We start from the raw sequence: 23,372 nt of genomic DNA, 5'->3' as shown, positions 1-23,372 counted from the left end.
ATTAATACTGAGAGAGAAAGAAACACCATTTACAAAAGACGCTTTTCGCGGGAAAGGTTAAAAACGGCAAACGTTAAAACAAACTGAACGTGACAAACAACAACAACAACAGCGGTACCGGTTTCAAAACGTACTCGCGTGAACGTACGCAAATCCCGTTCCAAGAAACATTTTTTGGCAGCTAAGGCCCCCCTTTTTTTTCGTCTACCCTAGTAAACATTCCACGTCTTCTGGGCTTCCGACGCAGTACACTTTAAGCTTGCGTCGCAGGTTGCGGATCGGCATTTTTATTCGACTGTTTTATTTCATGGTCAAACCCATTTAAGGTAAATGATCTGCCTTTTGCGTTGCAAAAGATTTGATGCAATAATGGTGGTTGGTAGCGGTCAATTTAAAACCCTTCGTCGAGCCACTGCCGCGTGAACGCGGCGGCGTGCGAGCTGCCCCACGTGGAGGAGATCGGCACCGGATAATGTCTGAGCCGGTCCCGTGTGGTGAAGTATGGTCACATCGTTCCCCCTTGACCGACACGGCACGAGGAGGGCTTCATCCAGCAGTGGAGTGATGCTCGGGTTGTGAATATCGATCGTACAGTTTGATTTTAACGATCCGTATGCATTTTTCGATTTAAAGCTTTCGTGACTGCAGGGATTCATCTTCTTGGTTCTTTCGGTAAAGTCACGTAGAAGGGAAATAATAAAATAATAAAAATAAAACAATAAAATACAATTCTCACGACGTTTCGGCCACAACGCAAGCAGCCGTCGTCAGGTGAAGAACAGGGCTGTCAGAAAGACAGCGTCTCATTCAGACAGTGTCTCATTCAGACGCTGTCTTTCCGACAGACCTGTTCTTCACCTGAGGACGGCTGCTTGCGTTGTGGCCGAAACGTCGTGAGAATTATTTTACTATGTTAAATTTTTATTATTTTATTATTTCCCTTCTACGTGACTTTACCGAAAGAACCAAGAAGATCTGTATGCAGCGTACGTTCAGGATTACCGCTATTTAAAATTACATTTAACAGAAAATAATACTCTTGTAAAAGTAGAATTAAAATCTATGGACTAACGCTCGAACAGACATGAATTCGTACCGCACCATACACACACTTTTAAGTTGTATATATATACACATGTATACTATCGTATATTTATATGAGACTGACCAACAGAGATATGTACTTTAATGCTGGTGATGAAAAAAAATCCCCGTACCTGTTTTAAACGGCATGTACGGTCAAATGTCACAGCCACTCACGCCAACTGGCCTCGACATTTCTATCTATGTCTCTCTCCATCACGGCGGACTGATGTCGAAGCAAAGTAAGACGCACGTGTCTGGCCACGCTCGGACTGGACAAACAACACGAACGACTTTTACGTGGTACTCAACGCGGCCAATCGGGGGCGAGATTGCCCCTCGGGGGGGAGGGGGGGGGAGGCAGTAGGGCCAATTTGCCCTGGGAACTCCACTAACCCACTGGAACCCACTGAGGGGGGGGGGGGGGGGGGGGGGGGGGCCCTACCTCACACACGCACACACTTGGCTTGCATTAGTAGACCGCATCTACAACCCCCAGCCGTTGCAGTTCACGACTGACACCCACGTTCAGTTTTTGTTTCTTTCTCCCCCCTTTTGAAATCGCGTTTCCTCTGCCACTGCGCCCTCGCTCGTCCGTTGGACAAGCCGACCGTGAGCTTCTCTCGCTGCGGTTGCGTCATCGCTGGGCGTGGGTCACGTGCCAGGGTCGGGGGGGGGGGCTCGTGCGCCAGGCTGCCGACACGTGGAGGGCGTCTTGCAGTTCGACGCTGCGGCGCTCCGATCTACACCGGGGAGGCAATGGTCGTCGTCGTCGAGGGAGGAGGTGGCGATCGTTGCTAGGGCTTCGAAGTCAACTCACACGATCGTCGTCGTCGTCGTCATCATCTCTCCGGGGCATAGAGAAGATTGACCAATTACTGTGGAATTTCCACGGCTCGAAAACGCCAACGGAGACGAACGACGCTCGACCGCCGTCGATTGAGCGGCGAGGACCCGTCGACCGGTCGTCATCGTTGTTTCTGTTCGCGGCGAGTCGCCGCTTGCGCCGTGCGTGCGCTCGAGATCATTGCGTTCGAATGGAGCGCGGAGCAAGTGGGAGAGGGTCGTTGTTGGGGACTTTGCCCAACGGTCGCTGAGAGCGAGGGGACTGAACGCTCGTCTCTCTCGCTCTCGAAGTCCGGCTGTCTTGAACACCCCGCTCGTCGTGCCGACCCCCCCCCTCCTCCACACGGTGACGAACCGATGACCGGGTTTCCATTGACGCCTCGACGGTGTTCATCTCCGCCGCGTTCCCCGGCCGCTGTGAGTCCGTCGGTTTGCCTGGCCGATGGTCGCTCTCGCGGGCGCGGAATATTTCCGTTGTCCTCCCGTCGGCGTCGGCGGCCGTATTTCTTTGACGTCCGTACCCGAGTTGGCCGAGTCTCAAAAGGTCAAGGGTTGCTAGGGTGGGCTCGCGGGGGTCGTGGTGTGGGCTCGCGGGGTCTCGCGGTCGCGGGGTCTCGCGGGGTCGCCTCAAAGGAAGCTGTCCTCCACCAGGCTGGAGGACATGTCCATCACCTCCATCATCTCCTCGTAGTCCTTGGTGATGGGGAGGAGGCGGTGTTGCGAGTCGTCGTTGAGGCTGTCCTCGCACAGGCCCGTGCTGGGGAGGGGGGGGGGGGGGGGCACAACGTCAACGCTGTAATCTATGCAGATATTTCATGGGTCCTTTTTGCCAGCATCAAAGTATGAAAATTACGAATGTATTTTCCCCTTTCTGGCAATAAAACAGGAGGTGTTAAGATGTTCAAACACCAAATAGAAACCTTTTTGCAGGGAATCAAGTTCGCATTAACCACACACACACAGTGCTTGTGCTGAACACCTGATAAAATAAAAAAAGCAGTCGATAGCATCACCATCCGCCCCACCACTCGCGCCCACCTTTGGCTGTTGTGCGAGTGTCCGTCGTCCATGCTGGGCGGCTCGATGTCGGGCAGCGGGATGATGTAGCCGCTGTCCGTGTCGGACCGCTGCTCCGAGAGCTCGTCGGAGGCATGCAGGCCGCCGCCGCCGCCGGCGCCCCCCCCCTTGCCCGCGGGGCTGTAGGCGACGCCCACGTACGAGAGGTCGGAGGCCGCTCGCAGGCGGGCCACGGCCGGGTGGTGCAGGTGGAATTCCTCGCCCTGCTTCTCGTACGACTGGCGCGCGCGGGGAGACGGGGTGAGGTCGTCGTCAGCTTCGTCGTCAGCTTCGTCGTCGTCATTGTCGTCGTCATCGCTGTCGTTGGCAACATCGTCATCGTTACCGTCATCGTCACTGTCATCATTGTCATCGTTACCGTCATCGTCGTCGTCACTATCATCGTCAGCAGCATCGTCGTCATCATCACTGTCATCGTCGTCATCATCAATTTCATTATCATCATAATCATCATCACTGTCATCGTCGTGATCATCAATTTCATTATCATCACAATCATCATCACTGTCATCGTCGTGATCATCGTCGTGATCATCGTCACGGGTACGATAATTGATTGTACGATGTGTTCAAATGCATTTGTAGTCGATGCTCTATTAAATCTGCGTTGTACTGTACTCAGCTATGTCACCTTTTGGAATCCGCCAGGCATGAGTTTGGCCATCATGTCGGAGAGGCGGGAGAACGTGGGGCGTTTCTCAGCGTCCGCGTTCCAGCATCGCACCATGAAGTCATATCTGTGCAGCACAACACACATCACCACCACCGCCGTCTTAATCAGCCGTGACCTATCCACCGCTGGATGAAAACCTTCCCCAAGCCGTCACCAAATCCTTAAGCCAGGGGGTGGGAAAAACCTGCAGCCTGTGTGGGCCACACTCGCCCTGTGACTTCATTCATGACGCCACGGTGGTGTGCGTGTTCGTGTGTGCTCGTGCGTGCTCGTGCGTGCGCTCACATGTCGGGCGGCGCGTAGTCCGGCGAGTCCATGCGGTAGCCGGACTTGAGCTTGTTGTAGAACTGCGAGTCGACCGGCATCCCCGGGTACGGAGTCCCTCCTGGACGACGTGCGGCACAAACGCGCGGCGTGAGCCTCGCGGACACGCGAAGCGACGCCGTCGCTTACGGATCGATGGGTGCAGACGCGCGCATGATGATGATATGGTGAAGGTCATGCTGCTGATGGTGACAATCCCGATGATACAGTTAGCGTGACGATGAGGAAAATGGTGATTCTGCGGATGCTTTTACTAATACTGCGAGTGATGATGATGAATCGGACGATGGCATTGGCACTGCCGCTGATGCTAATGTTGCCCGGTGATCATGATGATGACGACGATGATGCTGTACTCGCCTAGGGAGAAGATTTCCCACAGCAGGATTCCGTACGACCACACGTCGCTCTGAGTCGTGTACAGGTTGTCGAAGATGCTCTCCGGAGCCATCCACTTCACGGGGAGGAAAGTCTGAGAGAGACAGAGACACGGGGCGATGGGAGGAGCCGCGGTTGTCGACTTGACGAGACACGGAACGACACGCTGACTCCCAGCGCTCGCCAGGAGTAACTTCATTTTTTCATTTTGTTCTATGTTATTGAGCACCGAATAGGACTCTCAAATAACCTTGGTGAGGCCACGCGCTGGCACAGACGCTGGCAAAGACAAAGATCCCCCCAGTGAGAGCGAGATGGGTCCACGTGTCTCCCCGGTGAGCGGGTGCTGCCGCTTACGCTGCCCTTGGAGACGTAGTTGGAGTCGTGCATGATGTCCCTCGCGAGGCCGAAGTCGCAGATCTTGACGGTGCGACGGTCGGAGAGGAGGACGTTTCGGGCCGCGAGGTCCCGGTGAACGCACTGTGGACACAAGACGCGGGACACGCGCACGGAGACACTGATCACTCTGCACCAACGACGCGGGACGTGACGGCGTGCCGGGCGGCGGTGACCTGTATTGCAGCACGGTGGCGTTGATGAATCCCTTCCTGTGGGTATGGAAGAGCCATGCCCTGGCTCGCCAGGAGGAGGCCATACAGCAAAAATGTGGATTCCTAACTGCTCCGTCTGTTTCGGGTTCCTCCCACGCGTAAAGCTCATTCATTGGCCGAGAAAAGCTGAATATACAGAGGACTGCAGAGCTTGGGCAATTATTGACTGCTGCCTTCTTCTCCTGGCACCGCTCTCTACGCGGGCGAGGAGTGAACACCGATAGATAGGTGGCAAGGCGGAAGTGGAATTTTTTTCCCAGGACGTTTGCCCGAAGGCGCCACCGTCGCTGCCATCGCTTCTCAGCTTACGTTCTTGGAGGCCAGGAACTCCATGCCCTTGGCGACTTGGTAGCTGAAGCTGATGAGGTCGTTGAGGTGGAGCGGAGCCAGTTCCTCGTCCACGAAATCGGGGAAGAAAACCTCGCGGTCTTTCTCTGCAGCGACACGGGCGGCGGACACGCACAGCGATGTGATGCGACAAGCGCTGGGACGGTCGGAACGGTGACGTACGACTCGTAAATGGTGATGCGTGTCACCAATAACATCACTCCCTTCTCCACCAATAGCATCACTCCCTCCTCCACCAATAACATCACTCCCTTCTCCACCAATAACATCACTCCCTCCTCCACCAATAACATCACTCCCTCCTCCACCAATAGCATCACTCCCTCCTCCACCAATAACATCGCTGCCTCCTCCACCAATAACATTACTCCCTTCTCCACCAATAGCATCACTCCCTCCTCCACCAATAACATCACTTTCTCCTCCACCAATAACATCACTCCCTCCTCCACCAATAACATCGCTCCCTCCTCCACCAATAGCATCACTCCCTCCTCCACCAATAGCATCACTCCCTCCTCCACCAATAACATCACTCCCTCCTCCACCAATAACATCACTCCCTCCTCCTCCAATAACATCGCTCCCTCCTCCACCAATAGCATCACTCCCTCCTCCACCAATAACATCACTCCCTCCTCCACTAATAACATCACTCCCTCCTCCTCCAATAACATCGCTCCCTCCTTCACCAATAACATCACTCCCTCCTCCACCAATAACATCACTCCCTCCTCCTCCAATAACATCGCTCCCTCCTCCACCAATAGCATCACTCCCTCCTCCACCAATAACATCACTCTCTCCTCCACCAATAACATCACTCCCTCCTCCACCAATAACATCGCTCCCTCCTCCACCAATAGCATCACTCCCTCCTCCACCAATAGCATCACTCCCTCCTCCACCAATAACATCACTCCCTCCTCCACCAATAACATCACTCCCTCCTCCTCCAATAACATCGCTCCCTCCTCCACCAATAGCATCACTCCCTCCTCCACCAATAACATCACTCCCTCCTCCACTAATAACATCACTCCCTCCTCCTCCAATAACATCGCTCCCTCCTTCACCAATAACATCACTCCCTCCTCCACCAATAACATCACTCCCTCCTCCTCCAATAACATCGCTCCCTCCTCCACAAATAGCATCACTCCCTCCTCCACTAATAACATCACTCCATCCTCCACCAATAACATCACTCCCTCCTCCACCAATAACATCGCTCCCTCCTCCACCAATAACATCGCTCCCTCCTCCACCAATAACATCACTCCCTCTTCCACCAATAACATCGCTCCCTCCTCCACCAATAGCATCACTCCCTCCTCCACCAATAACATCACTCCCTCCTCCACCAATAACATCACTCCCTCCTCCATCAATAGCATCACTCCCTCCTCCACCAATAACATCGCTCCCTCCTCCACCAATAACATCACTCCCTCCTCCATCAATAACATCGCTCCCTCCTCCACCAATAACATCACTCCCTCCTCCACCAATAACATCACTCCCTCCTCCACCAATAACATCGCTCCCTCCTCCACCAATAACATCACTCCCTCCTCCACCAATAACATCACTCCCTCTTCCACCAATAGCATCACTCCCTCTTCCACCAATAACATCGCTCCCTCCTCCACCAATAACATCACTCCCTCTTCCACCAATAGCATCACTCCCTCTTCCACCAATAGCATCACTCCCTCCTCCACCAATAACATCACTCTCTCCTCCACCAATAACATCACTCCCTCCTCCACCAATAACATCGCTCCCTCCTCCACCAATAGCATCACTCCCTCCTCCACCAATAGCATCACTCCCTCCTCCACCAATAACATCACTCCCTCCTCCACCAATAACATCACTCCCTCCTCCTCCAATAACATCGCTCCCTCCTCCACCAATAGCATCACTCCCTCCTCCACCAATAACATCACTCCTTCCTCCACTAATAACATCACTCCCTCCTCCTCCAATAACATCGCTCCCTCCTTCACCAATAACATCACTCCCTCCTCCACCAATAACATCACTCCCTCCTCCTCCAATAACATCGCTCCCTCCTCCACCAATAGCATCACTCCCTCCTCCACTAATAACATCACTCCCTCCTCCACCAATAACATCACTCCCTCCTCCACCAATAACATCGCTCCCTCCTCCACCAATAACATCGCTCCCTCCTCCACCAATAACATCACTCCCTCCTCCACCAATAACATCGCTCCCTCCTCCACCAATAACATCACTCCCTCCTCCACCAATAACATCACTCCCTCTTCCACCAATAACATCGCTCCCTCCTCCACCAATAGCATCACTCCCTCCTCCACCAATAACATCACTCCCTCCTCCATCAATAGCATCACTCCCTCCTCCACCAATAACATCGCTCCCTCCTCCACCAATAACATCGCTCCCTCCTCCACCAATAACATCACTCCCTCCTCCATCAATAACATCGCTCCCTCCTCCACCAATAACATCACTCCCTCCTCCACCAATAACATCGCTCCCTCCTCCACCAATAACATCACTCCCTCCTCCACCAATAACATCACTCCCTCTTCCACCAATAGCATCACTCCCTCTTCCACCAATAACATCGCTCCCTCCTCCACCAATAACATCGCTCCCTCCTCCACCAATAACATCGCTCCCTCCTCCACCAATAGCATCACTCCCTCTTCCACCAATAACATCACTCCCTCCTCCACCAATAACATCACTCCCTCCTCCACCAATAAGATCGCTCCCTCCACCAATAACATCACTCCCTCCTCCACCAATAACATCGCTCCCTCCTGGGCCATGTGAGCGCCACCACCACCACCGCCCTCCCCCCCCCCCCCCACGTACCATCCATGGTGAGGCGGCGGTGTGAGGGCGGGTGCGAGTAGTAGGAGTGTGGCTGCCCGCTCTCCGTCATGGGGACGTACTGGCCCATGTCCACCGTCTTCATGTCCATGTAGGCGCCCTCTTCCTCGAACGACAGCAGCACGTAGCTGCGGGGCGGCACGAGGGGCGGCCGCGTCAAGGGGGAAGGTGCCGAGCGTTTACTCGGAGCCCTGCGGCGTTCCACCGCTTGATATTAATTATGCAATAACGTCAATTCGTGTTGCGCCTTCCACAGCTAGCAAAGAGTTACAGCAAGCAAACAGCGGACGAGCGAGTGTGCGATTGGTCGAAGGAGTGAGCGGTTGAGCGAACGTGCGATTGGTCGAGAGAGTGAGGGGGTGAACGAGCGAGTGTGCGATTGGTCGAGCGAGCGAGCGGGTGAGCGAACGTGCGATTGCTCGAGCGAGCGAACAGGTGAGCGAGTGTGCGATTGGTCGAGGGAGTGAGCGGGCGGGCGAGCGAGCGTGCAATTCGTCGAGCGAGCGAGCAGGTGAGCGAGCGTGCGGTTGGTCGAGAGCGTGACTGTGTGATTGGTCGAGTGAGTGGCTGAGTGAGCGTGCGATTGGGCGAGCGAGTGAGTGTGCGCTCACCTGCGCGTGTTCTCCCCACTGCTGTTGAGGCTGAAGATGTCTCCGTCAAACTTGTCCTTGCTGGCCGAGCCGTAGAGGAAGCGGTCGCGCTTGCGGTGGAGGTAGTTGACCAGGTCGCCGTGGCAACAGTACTCGGTGATGATGTAGATGGGCCCTGGCGTGACACGCAAACACCGCCTGGCGCTTAGGAACCTGTTGGGTTGGTTCCCACTCCACAGTTAGTCTTCACCACCGGCGAATTATAACCGATTCTCGTGGCACTCCAGCGGACGCACGTATCGAGTATCGAGTATCGCGTGGTGATCGAGTCGGACGCGTCTTCGTGCGGCGCCCACCTCCTTTCGTGCAGGCCCCGAGGAGGTTGACGATGTTGAGGTGAGGTCCCAGGTGGCTCATGATCTTCAGCTCCGACATGAGCGCCTGCTTCTCGCTCGTGCGCGCCGTGGCTGTGAGCATGCAACAGCAGCAGCAGCAGCACAGACACATTAGCCGTTATCAAGCATGCGACACTGCCTCGGCAGGAAAGTGTTTGTGGATCGTCAGCGGAGAGCGACACGGAGAGAGTTCCAGGATGAACGGCGCACGAGCAATCGCCAAGAGCGGAGCCGGGCCGAGCGTGTTCCGCGAGGCTCGGCGTGAATCGGAACGGTCCCACGCTTATTTCTCTCGTCATCATGGGACCTACCTTGCCAGTATCAAATTACAAGAATTGGTTTCACCCTTTTTGGCAATAAAACAGGAGGTGTTAAGATGTTAAAACACCAAACAGAAACCTTTTGCAAGGAATCGTGGCTGAATTTAACCGCACGTACTTGTTGGTGAACATGCAAACCAAAAGTATGCTCTGGTAGTATATGATGATGCATTGTCTTTAAAACTGATTGGTCCACACCAGAGACAACTTTCTTTAGAGCCTAGTCTCAAACAGTGTTAGACCAGAGGACGCCAAAAGGCTGATTTCTCTACTCGCCCAACTCAATGCTGCACTCTCGCTGTCAGGTCAGTCGCTTCCTTGTCACTCCTTCACCACCGCCTTCATCGTTCTCACGAATCTCACGCCCTGGCTCCTCCTCCTCGCCCAACGGCGATGCTGTTTGGGCGCCACGGTGGCGAGATGTTAACTACCTCGCCTGGTATACAAGGGGTCGTGGGTTCGATCCAGAACTTGACGCCTGCTGCTGTATATTTGGAGTTTGCGTGTCTCTCTCTCTCATCATCATCACGGTGGCAAGGAGATGTTAACTACCTCGCCTGGTGTACAGGAGGTGGTGGGTTCAATCCCGACCCTGACGCCTGCTGCTTTATATTTGGAGTTTGCGTGTATCTTTCTCTCTCTCCCCGTGGTCACGTGGATTTTTCTCCCAGTACTTTTGTTTTTCCCTCCACATCAACGTGAGAATCGAGCATTTATTTGCAATACATTTCTCCATGATGATAAGCCACTCCGCCGAGTTATTGTTTGTGGCCAGGTCACTTCTGAAAAAAGAGCTGCACGGCTATAACCTGGTCAAATATATATATTCTTAATAGTTTCTGATGACGATGATGGAATTGGCAGTGAAGAGAATGATGGTGATGATGTATCGATGATGACGACGGTGATGATGGTAATGAAGATGTGTCGATGATGACGACAATGACGACGGTGATGATGGTGATGATGTATCGATGACGACGACGGCGACGACGGCGGTGGTACGTACGTTTCAGCATCTTGACCGCCACCTTCATGTAGGTCTGCGAGTGGCTCATCCCGCGAGCCGTGGCCTCCACCACCTTCCCAAACGCCCCCGAGCCCAGGATCCGGCCTGGTGGCAGGGGGTGGTGGGGGGTGCACAGTCAGCGCATGGCAACACCGTCAGCCCAGTCAGCGGCCCACGCAGCGTTAGCGAGCGCCTAGCGTGGCTGCAGCGGACGCGAGGGCAAGCGGCGGTGGCGGCGATGGAGGCACCAGCGCCACGTGCGACCGCCCGAGTCGTTCGCAGCCTCGGCGTTGACACGCCGGGGCGACCCCGGCGCTCAACTTTTAGGGGCCGAGTCGGTCTAGAGGAGGAGGGCCCAGGCTCAGTCGGCCGTGGCCGCTCGGCCACGCGGAGTGCCAGCTGGAACGCGGGCCGGTTAGTGGCCATGGCGCGGTTAGTGGCCATGGCGCGGTTAGTGGCCATGGTGCGGTTAGTGGCCATGGTGCGGTTAGTGGCCATGGTGCGGTTAGTGGCCATGGCGCGGTTAGTGGCCAATGGCGCGGTTAGTGGCCATGGCGCGGTTAGTGGCCATGGTGCGGTTAGTGGCCATGGTGCGGTTAGTGGCCATGGCGCGGTTAGTGGCCAATGGCGCGGTTAGTGGCCGCGGCATGCGCACCGCTACGCCGCCGCTGGCTCACCGAGCTGGAGGGAGTCCCGCGAGAGCTCCCAGCGGGAGTCGTAGGGGAGCTGCGTGGGGTCCACGTACACGTACTCGTGCCCGTCGGGGCTGATGGACTCGATCACCTTCCAGCGCACCTCGTAGCGCGGCTTCTGCAAGCCAGCAAGGCCCCACCAATCGTCGGCGTCAGCGTCATCATCATCATCAACATCCACATCATCGTCGTCATCAACATCATCATCATCATTAACACCGTCACCATCACCAGCAGCTTCATTTACATCGTTGTAAGCGTCATCATCATCAGCTTCATCTTCAGCTTCATTATTGTAAATATTATAATCATCATCAACATCGCCATCACTAACGCCATCATCGGCAGCTTCATCATCACCACCGCACCTCCGATGAGCACGGTGGGCCATGTACGGAGCAAACGAATCTCAACATACGCACGTCCATACACCAGCTAAACCATCGCGAGAGTACGTGTGCGCGTGTCCGCAAGACAGCGGCGGCAGGCCGTTGTGCGTCGTCGGCGAGGAGGGGACGACGCTCACCTGCTTCCAGACGACGACGAGCACGATGAGAGAGACGATGACGACCACCAGCAGCACCAAGATGGCCGCCATCACCTTGAGCTTGGAGTGAGAATCTGCCAAAGGGTAGAGAGAGGCGACGTTTTGTAATTGCGGTCGCGCCCACGCAGCGCTTAAAACGCTGCGGTCTTAAAGCAGGGGAGGCCGCCACGGTGGCTAGGAGATGTTGATTACCTCGCCTGGTGTGCAGGAGGTCGCGGGTTCCACCATCATCACCACGGTGGCTAGGAGATGTTGACTACCTCGCCTGGTGTGCAGGAGGTCGCGGGTTCCACCATCATCACCACGGTGGCTAGGAGATGTTGACTACCTCGCCTGGTGTGCAGGAGGTGATGGGTTCCACCATCATCACCACGGTGGCTAGGAGATGTTGACTACCTCGCCTGGTGTGCAGGAGGTGGTGGGTTCGATCGTGACCCTGACGCCTGATGCTGTATATTTGGGACTTTCGTGACTGCAAGGATCCATACTCTTAGTTTTTTCGGTAAAGTTACATAGGTAAAAAAATGAAATTAAAATTAATAAAAAATAAAATAATAAAAATAATTTTAATTTCATTTTTTTACCTACGTGACTTTACCGAAAAAACTAAGAGTATGTATATTTGGGAGTTTGCGTGTCTGTCTCTCCCCGTGGTCGGGGGTGGCGTGGGGAGCTCACCGTTCTTGACGAGCTTGACGACCTGCGCCGCGCTGTGCAGGGGCTCCGCGTCCTCCTCCTCGTCGTCGTCGTCGTCGTCGCCGCCGTGCCGCAGGCTGCCGCTGGCGCGCGTGAACGCGTTGGTGGCGTCGCAGCGCACGGCCGTGGAGCGGTCGAGGCGCGGGAACGTGAGCGTGCTGGACACGCGCACCCTGCGGAACTCCGCGGCCGGGCCCGGCCCGTCGGACGACGACGACGATGACGAGGTGAGACTCCCAACGATGGCGTGGGTCTCCACCTCCGTGCCGCCGCCGCCGGCGCCGCTGGTGCCGGTCGTGCCGCCGGTGCTGTTGAGCAGCTGCCAGGCCCAGCGCTCGTTACAGCTGAGAGGGGAAGGGGAGGGCGGAAGATGGGGACGGGGATACAGAGACGGAGAGAAGGAGGGAAACATAGACAGGGAGACGGAGGGAGAGACAGAGAGGTAGGTGGAGAGTGAGACGGAGACAGAGGGAGAAATAGAGAGATGGAGAGTGAGACAGAGATGGAGGGACAGAGGGAGACAGAGACTGAGGTCAAGTTGGGTCAGGGTCGCCACCTTCGAACTGAACAAAATTTGTACCGAGATCACGAACAACGGTGCGCACTTCCCAGTCGTCATCAGCCATCGTTAATCCACTGCTGGATGAAGGGTTAGGAGGCTCCTGTGAGATAAGTGCGCCCGACATTGGCAGATCTCGGAAGCTAAGCAGGTTTCGTGCCCGCACAGCGCTCCAATGGGTGACCACCGTGCGCAACAGGCGTTACAGGTCTTTGGTTCTTTCGGTAAAGTCACGTATAAAGAGAAAGTAATACATTAAATACTAGCACACGACGTTTCGAGTCGGATAACATAACAGTGTTGACTGTTATGTTATCCGACTCTCTGTTGTATTACATTACATTTCTAAGTATACTAGATTTGTGTTTCTATTTCATTTATACCTGATGACGATTGCTTGTGTTGCAATCGAAACGTCGTATGCTAGTATTTAATTTATTACTTTCTCTTTATACGTGACTTTACCGAAAGAACCAAAGAGTCATTCATGCAGTCACGAAAGCTCCAAATTAAGTACAGGCGTTATAGGCTCCTGCGGGCCTACGCGGCAATAGAGACCCTCATCCGGCAGCAGACAGAACGCGCCCGCGTAGACGTTCACCTCCTGAGGTCGGAGCAGGTGTACCACGTGATCTCGGGCACGGGCAGACCCTCGGCGACGCAGGTCACCACGTGGGTCTCCGTGTCGTTCACTCCGTGGGCGTCCGACAGCTCCTTGATCGTCGCGGGGACTGCGCGCGGCAGAACGCACGGAGGCATCCATCCAGCAGCGGAGTGTGAAGGGGGGGGGGGCCCTGGCAGCGAGCGCCGGACCGCGGCCGCGTGACACTCGTCGTGTTCCTCCACGGTAAATAATGGTGCCGGTTGTGACCAGGCGAGGTCGTTTGAAAGTCTCTCTCAGATCTTATTAGGCCCGGCTCAGGCTGCCCCCTGTCCCCCCCCCCCACGTCCTACCCACCACGTCCCCCCCCCCCACGCTCCCCCCCACGCCCCCCCCACGTCCTACCCCACGCTTCGCCCCCCACGTCTCCCCCCCACGTCCTCCCCCCGACGCCCCAACGTCCCCCCCCCCCCGCCGCCCCCCCACGTCCCCCCCACGTCCCCCCCCCCCTGTCGCCACGGCGAGCGGCGTGTGCGCCTCACCGAACACGTAGAGGCTGAAGCTGTGGTTGGCCGCGTCGTGGGCGTTCCCCACGCTCAGCGTGTACTCGCCGCTGTCCTCCTCCTTGGTGCGCACCAGCGTGAGCACGCTCTCGTACCTGGGAGAGCCCGCGTCACACCCCGCGTCACACCCCGCGTCATACCCTGGGGTCATACCCTGGGGTCATACCCCACGTCACACCCCGCGTCACACCCCGGGTTACACCTGCGTCACACCCCGCGTTACACTTGGGGTCACACCTGGGTCACACCTCGCGTCACACCCGCGTCACACCCCGCGTCACACCCCACGTCACACCCCACGTCACACCTGGGTCACACCTGGGTCACACCCCGCGTCACACCCCGCGTCACACCTGGGGTCACACCTGGGGTCACACCCCGCGTCACACCCCGCGTCACACCTGGGTCACACCTGGGTCACACCCCACATCACACCCCGCGTCACACCCCGCGTCACACCCCGCGTCACACCCCACGTCACACCCCGCGTCACACCCCGGGTCACACCCCGGGTCACACCCCGCGTCACACCCCGCGTCACACCCTGGAGACTTCACTTTTGTCAAAAAACATTTCAAGCCGAACGTTCATCGGATCACAAACGGCGGTTCTCCAACCGTTTTCCGAGCTGCGCGGGGGCCCCTTTTGCCACCGCCTCGTCGTGAATCGCGACCCTCACCGGCCGCGCTTGAGGTCGTGCACGTCGAGGGTGACGTCGGCCTCCCCCAGGCCCCCGTGCAGGCGCCGCCCGTCCTTGTACCAGGCGGCCGCGGGCGCCGGGAAGGCCTCCACGGCCACGGCGAAGCGGCGCACCTCGCCCGCGCGAGCTCGCTCCACGCGCGACACCAGCGTGTGCAGGCGCACGTAGCCACGCTCTGCCAGCGCACGAGCACGCACGCACACGCACGCAGGACGCGGGTGAGCGCGACGCTACCAAGCCGGCGAGCCGGGTTCGATTCCCGCTCACGGCCAACGCCACGGTGGCGATTATCTGAACGGGTCCTGGGCCTCCCCTATGTCGACTCAGCCTTAAATGAGGACCTGGTGTGGTGCGGGAAAACATTGTCACTGGGGAGACAAAGGCGGTCGGGCGTGGTGCTGGTCACCAACAGCCTCGATAGTTTGTTAAGGTTATACGAGGGATCTTTGTCTGTGTGCGTGGGTGGGTTAGTGTGAAGGTGAGTGCGGGTGAGTGAGTGCGTGTGGGTGAGTGTGGGTGAGTGCAGGTGGGTGAGTGTGGGTGGGTTAGTGTGAAGGTGTGTGCAGGTGTGTGCGCAGGTGGGTGAGTGTGGGTGGGTGCGGGTGGGTGAGCGCGGGTGGGTGAGTGCGGGTGGGTGAGTGCGGGTGGGTGAATGAGTGAGTGAGTGAGTGTGGGTGAGTGAGTGTGGGTGAGTGTGGGTGGGTGAGTGAGGGTGGGTGAGTGCAGGTGAGTGAGTGCGGGTGGGTGAGTGTGGGTGGGTGAGTGAGTGTGGGTGAGTGTGGGTGGTTGAGTGAGTGAGTGTGGGTGAGTGCGAGTGAGTGCGAGTGAGTGAGTGAGTGAGTGTGAGTGGGTGAGTGTGGGTGAGTGAGTGTGCGTGAGTGAGTGAGTGAGTGAGTGTGGGTGGGTGAGTGAGTGAGTGTGAGTGAGTGTGGGTGAGTGCGAGTGGGTGTGTGTGGGTGGGTGAGTGAGTGAGTGTGGGTGAGTGAGTGAGTGTGAGTGAGTGTGGGTGAGTGAGTGTGCATGGGTGAGTGAGTGCGGGTGGGTGAGTGAGTGTGGGTGAGCGAGTGTGCGTGAGTGCGAGTGTGTGTGTGGGTGGGTGAGTGAGTGTGAGTGAGTGTGAGTGAGTGCGAGTGGGTGGGTGGGTGTGTGTGGGTGGGTGAGTGAGTGAGTGTGGGTGAGTGAGTGTGCGTGGATGAGTGAGTGCGGGTGGGTGAGTGAGTATGTGCGGGTGGGTGAGTGAGTGCGGGTGGGTGAGTGAGTGGGTGTGAGTGAGTGTGGGTGAGTGAGCGTGGGTGGGTGAGTGAGTATGTGCGGGTGGGTGAGTGAGTGCGGGTGGGTGAGTGTGCGTGAGTGTGAGTGTGAGTGCGCGTGTGTGGGTGAGTGCGTGTGAGTGTGCGTGAGTGCGCGTGTGAGCGCAGCGCACCCAGCACGTCGATGTGCAGCTTCTCCTCGCTGCTCGTGCCCTGCGAGTTCTCCACGGAGCAGCGGAAGGAGCCTGACTGTGCGCTCGTCACCGCCGTGAAGGTGAGCGTGCTCGCAATCTCCGTCTCGCCGTCGGCACGCACGCCGTCGCTCACCAGCGTCTGCGGCGCGCTCACGTTCGGCCACTGCTCGCCGCCACGACCACCACCACCACCACCACGTGACAACAACAACGACAACCACACAACAACAAACATGAGTCAGGGTCGTGGCATTTGGGTGATGTTTCACCGCATGCGCATCTGCGGCCGTCTGGAAAGCTCCTCCTTCCGATAGAGCGATGCGCTTTTAAATCATCATCTAGATTTACAAACTCATTTCTTGCGAACTGCTTTTTGTGTTTCGTTTCTTGTCCTTTCCCCCACACCTCTGATTTACACGGTTGGCCACATCCGGCGCAAACGAAGTTCAACATCACGACACGGGCACATGTACAGACATTGTCCATCCACTGCTGGATGACGGACTCTTCCACGATTCGGCCGCCACCCCGCGAGGTAGCGCGATGTGAACTAAACTAAAACAAACGTCGTTGTTTATGTCACCAGGTAAGGCCCCCACTGAGCTCCTGGCCACTGCGTTAGCTCAACGAAGGGGCTCATCGTCACGTGGACATTTAACGCGGCCAAATACTCTGAACGCAATAATCCAGCCGGCGACAGCTCTACGTTAATAACAACTTCCTGTTTTCTCACTCATTAATATCCTAAACCCGTTTAATGATAGTCGTCATGATAATAATTGGATAGTAATAGTATAACTTTTCATCTGGAAGGCGCATTTCATCCGTAGATCCCGATGTGCCGATGATCCTATGGAAGCTAGCAGCCCGCACATCCTTGGGACGTGACCTTCCATCCGTCTGTCTGTCACTCCAGCCAGCCAGCCAGCCAGCCAAACTTTCTCATGTAATATGTTGAACTTACTCTTTGTTTTTTTCGGTAAAGTCACGTAGGTTAAAAAAAGAAAACAAATAACTTAAATCACGACGTTTCGGAGGCAACACAAGCTTCCGTCTTCAGGTGAAACCGTCACAGCAAAATTGCTGCATCAAGAACCTAAGAGTATGAATCCTTGCAGTCACGAAAGCTTCACATCTAGAATTAACATGTTGCACCGCGCTGATCGGTCGGCTTACGTATGGTGGGTACGACCATCACGTGCACGGGCGACGCGGCTGTTTTTTTTTGCCTCACCGCGCCATAAACCCGGCCACCCGAGTTCGATTCCCGGCCGCGGCTAACGCCGGTGGCCCTGTGACGCTGCCACGCGGTCTGGGCCCCTTCCCTCCACGCGTGGAGCGTTTCCTCGATTGTGTTTTCACAAAACAACGAACGGGCCTCTCGATGATGCACCCCGCGTCGCCGCACCCCCCCTTCGTCCTCCGGCGGAGCTCGATATGAATTGCGTAAAACAAATAAGCGGCCGATACAGAGGCGGAATTATGAGCGAGGCGATTACATTTAATTGCCGCGTAAATCACGAGAGGGGCACCAGCGCACAAACAAATTCAACGTAAACGCAGCGATTATAAATAATCGCTGCACATGCTTACACTGTACGTGCACAAAGACAAAGGTCCCCCGTACAGCCTCAACAGACCGTTGGGGCAAGTGCTGTTAGCTAGTAGCGCCCATGGAGGACGGCACTGTGGCACACGAGGGGGTGGGTGACCAGCACCACGCCCGGCCGCCTTTGTCTCCCCGGTGGCGATGTTTACACACCGCACCGGGTACTCATTTGATGCTGAGTCGACCTAGGGGAGGCCCAGGACCGGTTCAGACAACCGTCACTGTGGTATTGTAACGCATGTTTACGCATCCACCGCCGGATGGAGGCCCCCCCCCCCCCCCCCCCGTGCCGTTACCGGTCATCGGGGTCGTTTGACCGTACTTCACCACGCTGGTTCGTGCGCGTGTCGGCGAAGGCGGGGGGGGGGGCGGGGGGAGATTACCGCCGGTTCAAATCCCACAGCTCCCACCGTTGGCAAACATTCGTGTTAATGTCCGCGTGAGGTCGTGCGCGCCTTCGAACGGTGAACACGGAACGCCGTTGGGGCCAACGTTCGTTCCGCGTTCAGCCCACAAACGTTGACCCAACGTTGACGCTAACATTGGTTCAACGTCGAGCCCCCAACGTCCGTCCAACGTTTGCCGGGCGTGCGAGCGGCTGCTCACGTGTTTGCCGGGGTACTCCCAGTCGAAGTTGACGATGCCGTTGCCGCGCACGGAGCACGTGATGTTGAAGGAGTCTCCGCTCATCACCTTCACGCTCGACGCCTCCAGCGTCGGGTTCAGCCGCGACACTGGCGGGACACGGGGACGCACGCACACACGGGACAGACGCACGGACAGACACACGGATGCACGCACGGACAGACGCACGGGACAGACGCACGGACAGACACACGGACAGACACACGGACGCACGCATGGACAGACACACGGACAGACACACGGACGCACGCATGGACAGACACACGGACAGACACACGGACGCACGCATGGAAACACACACGGACAGACACACGGACGCACGCATGGACAGACACACGGACAGACACACGGACAGACACACGGACAGACGCACGGACAGACACACGGACAGACGCACGGACGCACGCACGGACACACGAACTTGAGAACATCGCACAGAGACTCGCGTAGGCCTGAGCCTTAGACACGAGGAACCCCGCGTTGGGATCATTTTGCCGCTGTAAATTTCCACATGATAAGCCACGTAAGTTAATAACCTAGTGGGTGATTCGTTTACTTTTTTTAGACTTTGCACTACTATCGTGTTTTCGTACTGTTTGTTGTTGTAACGTCATTACCCGCCCGGAACTGGACATCTGTGAAAAAGAGCTTCATAGCTCGTCGGATTCCTCCAGGATAAATACATGAGTTGTGATTCTGATAAACCATCACACGAACTCCGGCCATCCTCGCAGTAGCGGCGTCGTTTGGCGAACCGTCGAACGAAAACGGTGGTCACCGCATCGCCGCGCGGCGCTTTCAGACGCGCTTCCGCGGCCGTCTAGAACGCTCTTCCCTTCCGACATTAGAAAGCCACCGGAGCTGTGCACTTTTAAATTTTGATTGAAAACTCATTTCTTTGGAACTGCTGTTTGTGTGTCGTTTGTTGTCCTTCCCCGGCACCTCCGAATCGGCACGGTTGGCTACGTACGGCGCGAAAGAAGTTCAACACGCACGCGCACACCGCCCGTGCGTGTGTGTGTTTCTGCCACTCCTCCCGCCTGGACACGCGTTTGATGGGGCGGTGAGGGGGGAGTCACGCCACGCCCGGCCACTCCCCAGTGGTGATGCTTCACCGCACACCGCGCCAGGCACTCGGTCAAGGCCGAGACCACCTCGGGGAGATTCCCACTCACGGTGGCCGTGAGTGGGAATCGAACTCGGGTTGCCACCGGGTTCGTAGCTACCCCACCGCCTCCGCCCGCCCGCCCTCCACAAAGACAAAGATCCCCCGTGTAGCCTTAACAGACTGTTGGGGAAAGTGCTGTTGGAGAGTAGCAGCACCTGTGAAGTCGGCGGTTGCGGCCTCCCTGCTTGCTGACGTCCACTCGCCGCACCAAGTTACTCGTTCAAGGCCTAGTCGACTTGGGTGAATGCTGATACCCAAATCAAAGAGACGGAGGGATGGATGCGCTCCCCTCGGGGTTGACGCGAGCGGGACGCTGAAGGGACGCCGCTCCCTGCCCCCCTTCCCAACTCACCGGGGATCTCGATGACGTTGTACTCGGGCGTCATCTCGGAGCGCTCCCCCAGCGTGGCGTGGCACCGGTAGTTGCCGCCCTTGAGGTGTGCGCTGACTCCGCGCAGGGGCAGGTAGGTGGCGGGCAGGGCCACGGCGGGCCGCTCGGCCGCCACCAGCGTCACGCGGGTCAGCGGGTCGCCCGCCACGCAGGGGATCAGCGCCTCCTCGCCCTCGTTCACGGGGATCACGTGGTCGTAGCCCGACACCGGCGCGAACAGGTGCTCCGGGTCTGCGCGGGGCGGCACGTGCGCACGGACGCACGGAGCGTGACGAAGAGGCGCTTCGGGGGGGGGGGGGGGGGTCTGCGCGACGCGGGGACGCGGAGCGCGTTGGAGCGCGGCGGTTTCTCGCGGTCCTCGTCGTCGTCGCCGTCTTTGTCGTTGTCGTTATCATCGTCGTCATTGTCGTCATTGTCGTCATTGTCGTCATCGTCATCATCGTCGTCATCGTCATCATCGTCGTCATCGTCATCGTCGTCATTGTCATCATCGTTGTCATCGTCATCGTCGTCATTGTCATCATCGTCGTCATTGTCATCATCGTCGTTGTCATCGTCGTCATCATCGTCATCATCATCGTCGTCATCATCGTCGTCATCGTCTTTCTCATTGCCGTCATGGTAGTCGTCGTCACGGTCGTCGTCACGTTCAATCCACTTCTGGATGAAGGCCTCCGACTCAAGCCGCCGCCAGCTCTCATCTGCGCGCGAATCGATTCCACCGCTCCGTCTCTCAGGCGCTCGCCCCGTGCGTTCCACTGCTTGGCCCGCTGGCCTTTTCCCGAGAGCTGGGACGCCGTCATTAACGCCGCGTGGTCCTCTCTCTCTCTCTGTCTAAGGCGGTCTTCTTCATCGCAAGGCCCGGGGGCCAATAGCGGCTCCTCGTGGCCTTTAGCGCGCACCTGATGCGTGCCCCCCCCCCCCCCCATCAATGCACGAATGTGACACACCCCATCATGCTGTCAAACTCCATTGGATTCAAACTAAACTCATTTATATTTTACCAGGCAAGGCCCACAGCGGGCGTCAGGGTCGGGATCGAACCCACGACCTCCTGCGTGCCGGGCGAGGCGGTTAACATCTTCTAGCCACCGTGGCGGCCCTCACACTGATCATGTCTCATCGGCGAAGGTGGCCACCCCCCCCCCAACTGAAAATGAGTAAACACGAGATCGCACACAAAGACAAAGATCCCCCGTGTAGCCTTAACAGACTGTAGGAGCAAGTGCTGTTAGCGAGCACCTATGAAGGCTGGAACGGTACACGAGGGGGTGGGTGGGCCAGCACCACGCCCGACCGCCTTTGTCTCCCTAGTGGCGATGTTTACACACCGCACCAGGTACTCATTTGAGGCTGAGTCGACCTAGGGGAGGCCCAGGACCGGTTCAGATAATCGTCACTTGTGTTGGCCGTGAGCAGGAATCGAACCCGGGTGGCCAGGTTCATAGCGCAGCGTAGCGCTAACCACTACACCACCGCTCCCCACGCACGCGCAGACACATGCAGACACACACACAGACACACGCACACAGAGAGACACACACGGAGACACACAGTGACACACGCACACACAGACGCGCACACAGACGCATGCAGACACACACAGACACACGCACATACAAACACGCGCGCACACAGACACACACACGCACACACAGACGCACGCGCACACACGCACCTCGCACGTAGATCTGCAGCGAGGAGGCCCCGTTGAGCTCGTCCTCCTCCTTGCCGTGGCCGTAGTCCTCCTCGTCCCCCAGCGCCGCGTCGTCGCCGTCGTCGCCGTGGCCGCCCTCCTCGCCGTAGTCGCCCTCGTCGCTGAACACGCACACGTAGATCCCAGCGTGCTCGATCGACGCGCTCTCGATCACCAGCGTGCTCACGTGCGTCGACGAGGACGAGGAGGAGGTGGAGGAGGTGGAGGCGGCGCCCTCGCCCTCGCCGCGCGAGTCCACCACGGCCACGTGCGCCGCCGCCGGGTGCCGCCAGGTGAGGCGCGTCTCGCCGGAGCAGCGCAGCTCGAAGCGCTCGCCCGGCACCAGCAGCGCGTGCGACGCGGCGTGGTGCAGCTCCGGGTAGGGGGACAGCGCGGGAGGGTCCCCCATGCCGAACACTGCCGGGGGGGGGGGGGGTAGTTGAGGGGAGGGGCAGTTGAGGGGAGGGGTAGCGGGGGGGAGGGGCAGTGGGGGGGAGGGGTAGCGGGGGGGAGGGGCAGTGGGGGGAGGGGTAGAGGGGGGGGAGGGTAGCGGGGAGGGGTAGTTGAGGGGAGGGGTAGTGGGGGGGAGGGGTAGAGGGGGGGAGAGGTAGTGGGGGGGAGGGGTTACAGGGGGGGAGAGATAAAGGGGGGGGGGAGGGGTAGTGGGGGTGATTTTCATTGTTTTTTTTTTTAATAATTTTTATTTCCACCTACGTAACTTTACCGAAAGAACCAAAGGGGTACACCTCCAAACTCTTCACGACGTCGCTCAGTCGGGAGACCCGCGTTGTTAACCGCCCCCCCCCCCCACCCCCCTGGACTCTTACAACTTCGATCACAAACAAGTGCCGTTTGTTGCTAGCAACCAGAACGCGTGGCCCATTGCTCGGCAACTTCGTTAAAACAAATGAATAAAAGCCACCCCCCCAACTCAATCCCCGCGACAACTCACCGGTGTGTTCACCGTGGGCTGCCCTGATGAGGCCAAAGATGAACAGTGGGGCCCATGCGACCGCCATGGCCATCGAGACGGCCCCTTCTGCCTGTAGGGAGACGAACGCCAAGACACGCACAGCACCACCACCACCACCGTCATTGTGGTCATCGGGGAGGAGACACATTCATCGATTCGTACCAGTTGAGCGTGTGTCAGGCTGATTTAAACTCAACTCAGTTGCTTTTTTATTGAAACGATTTTATTTTTTAGCAGGTAAGGCCCCACTGAGATATGTGGTTGTGTTTTCAGAAGCGACCTGGCCACATGTGACAGCTCAATGAAGTGGCTCATCACGTGGAAATTACAACAGCCAAAACCACTCTAAACGCGTGATGTCGATTATACACGTGGAGGGGAAAACGGAGGACCCGGAGAAAAATCCACGCGACCACGGGGAGAGAGAGACACCGCAAACTCCAAATGCACAACAGGCGTCAGGGTCGGGATCGAACCCACGGCCTCCTGTATACCAGGCGAGGGAGTTAACAGCTCCTAGCCACCGTGATGATGATGAGAGA

The 23,372-nt window shown here is 57.3% G+C and overlaps 1 protein-coding gene across 7 annotated transcripts in view; it reads right to left on the bottom strand.

The window, feature by feature from the left end:
• Positions 1-1,507: 1,507 nt before the first annotated feature.
• The window catches only part of PDGFRA (platelet derived growth factor receptor alpha), a 61,257-nt gene continuing 39,392 nt past the window's right edge, over positions 1,508-23,372 (bottom strand). For 3 of the 7 annotated variants that reach the window (XM_078862996.1, XM_078862995.1, XM_078862998.1), the window contains 22 exons: positions 22,811-22,900; positions 21,840-22,278; positions 20,123-20,392; positions 18,564-18,691; positions 16,328-16,511; positions 14,884-15,079; positions 14,184-14,299; positions 13,642-13,771; positions 12,464-12,825; positions 11,765-11,859; positions 11,224-11,356; positions 10,547-10,651; positions 9,179-9,289; positions 8,844-8,997; positions 8,215-8,360; positions 5,302-5,426; positions 4,739-4,861; positions 4,364-4,475; positions 3,965-4,064; positions 3,638-3,743; positions 2,968-3,224; positions 1,508-2,686 (listed from right to left, as the gene is read on the bottom strand). In XM_078862996.1, the coding sequence (XP_078719122.1) occupies positions 2,557-2,686; positions 2,968-3,224; positions 3,638-3,743; positions 3,965-4,064; positions 4,364-4,475; positions 4,739-4,861; positions 5,302-5,426; positions 8,215-8,360; positions 8,844-8,997; positions 9,179-9,289; positions 10,547-10,651; positions 11,224-11,356; positions 11,765-11,859; positions 12,464-12,825; positions 13,642-13,771; positions 14,184-14,299; positions 14,884-15,079; positions 16,328-16,511; positions 18,564-18,691; positions 20,123-20,392; positions 21,840-22,278; positions 22,811-22,882 (3,594 nt within the window). In that variant the 5' untranslated portion in view covers positions 22,883-22,900 and the 3' untranslated portion in view covers positions 1,508-2,556. Of the gene's footprint in view, positions 2,687-2,967; positions 3,225-3,637; positions 3,744-3,964; positions 4,065-4,363; positions 4,476-4,738; positions 4,862-5,301; positions 5,427-8,214; positions 8,361-8,843; positions 8,998-9,178; positions 9,290-10,546; positions 10,652-11,223; positions 11,357-11,764; positions 11,860-12,463; positions 12,826-13,641; positions 13,772-14,183; positions 14,300-14,883; positions 15,080-16,327; positions 16,512-18,563; positions 18,692-20,122; positions 20,393-21,839; positions 22,279-22,809; positions 22,901-23,372 lie in introns of all 7 variants that reach the window. The other 4 variants (XM_078862999.1, XM_078863001.1, XM_078863000.1 and 1 more) reach the window with 3 other exon arrangements.

The sequence above is a fragment of the Lampetra fluviatilis genome, chromosome 15 (genome assembly GCF_964198595.1).
Source record: "Lampetra fluviatilis chromosome 15, kcLamFluv1.1, whole genome shotgun sequence".
In the NCBI taxonomy this organism is placed as follows: domain Eukaryota; kingdom Metazoa; phylum Chordata; class Hyperoartia; order Petromyzontiformes; family Petromyzontidae; genus Lampetra; species Lampetra fluviatilis.
This window is presented reverse-complemented; position numbering and strand designations above follow the sequence as displayed.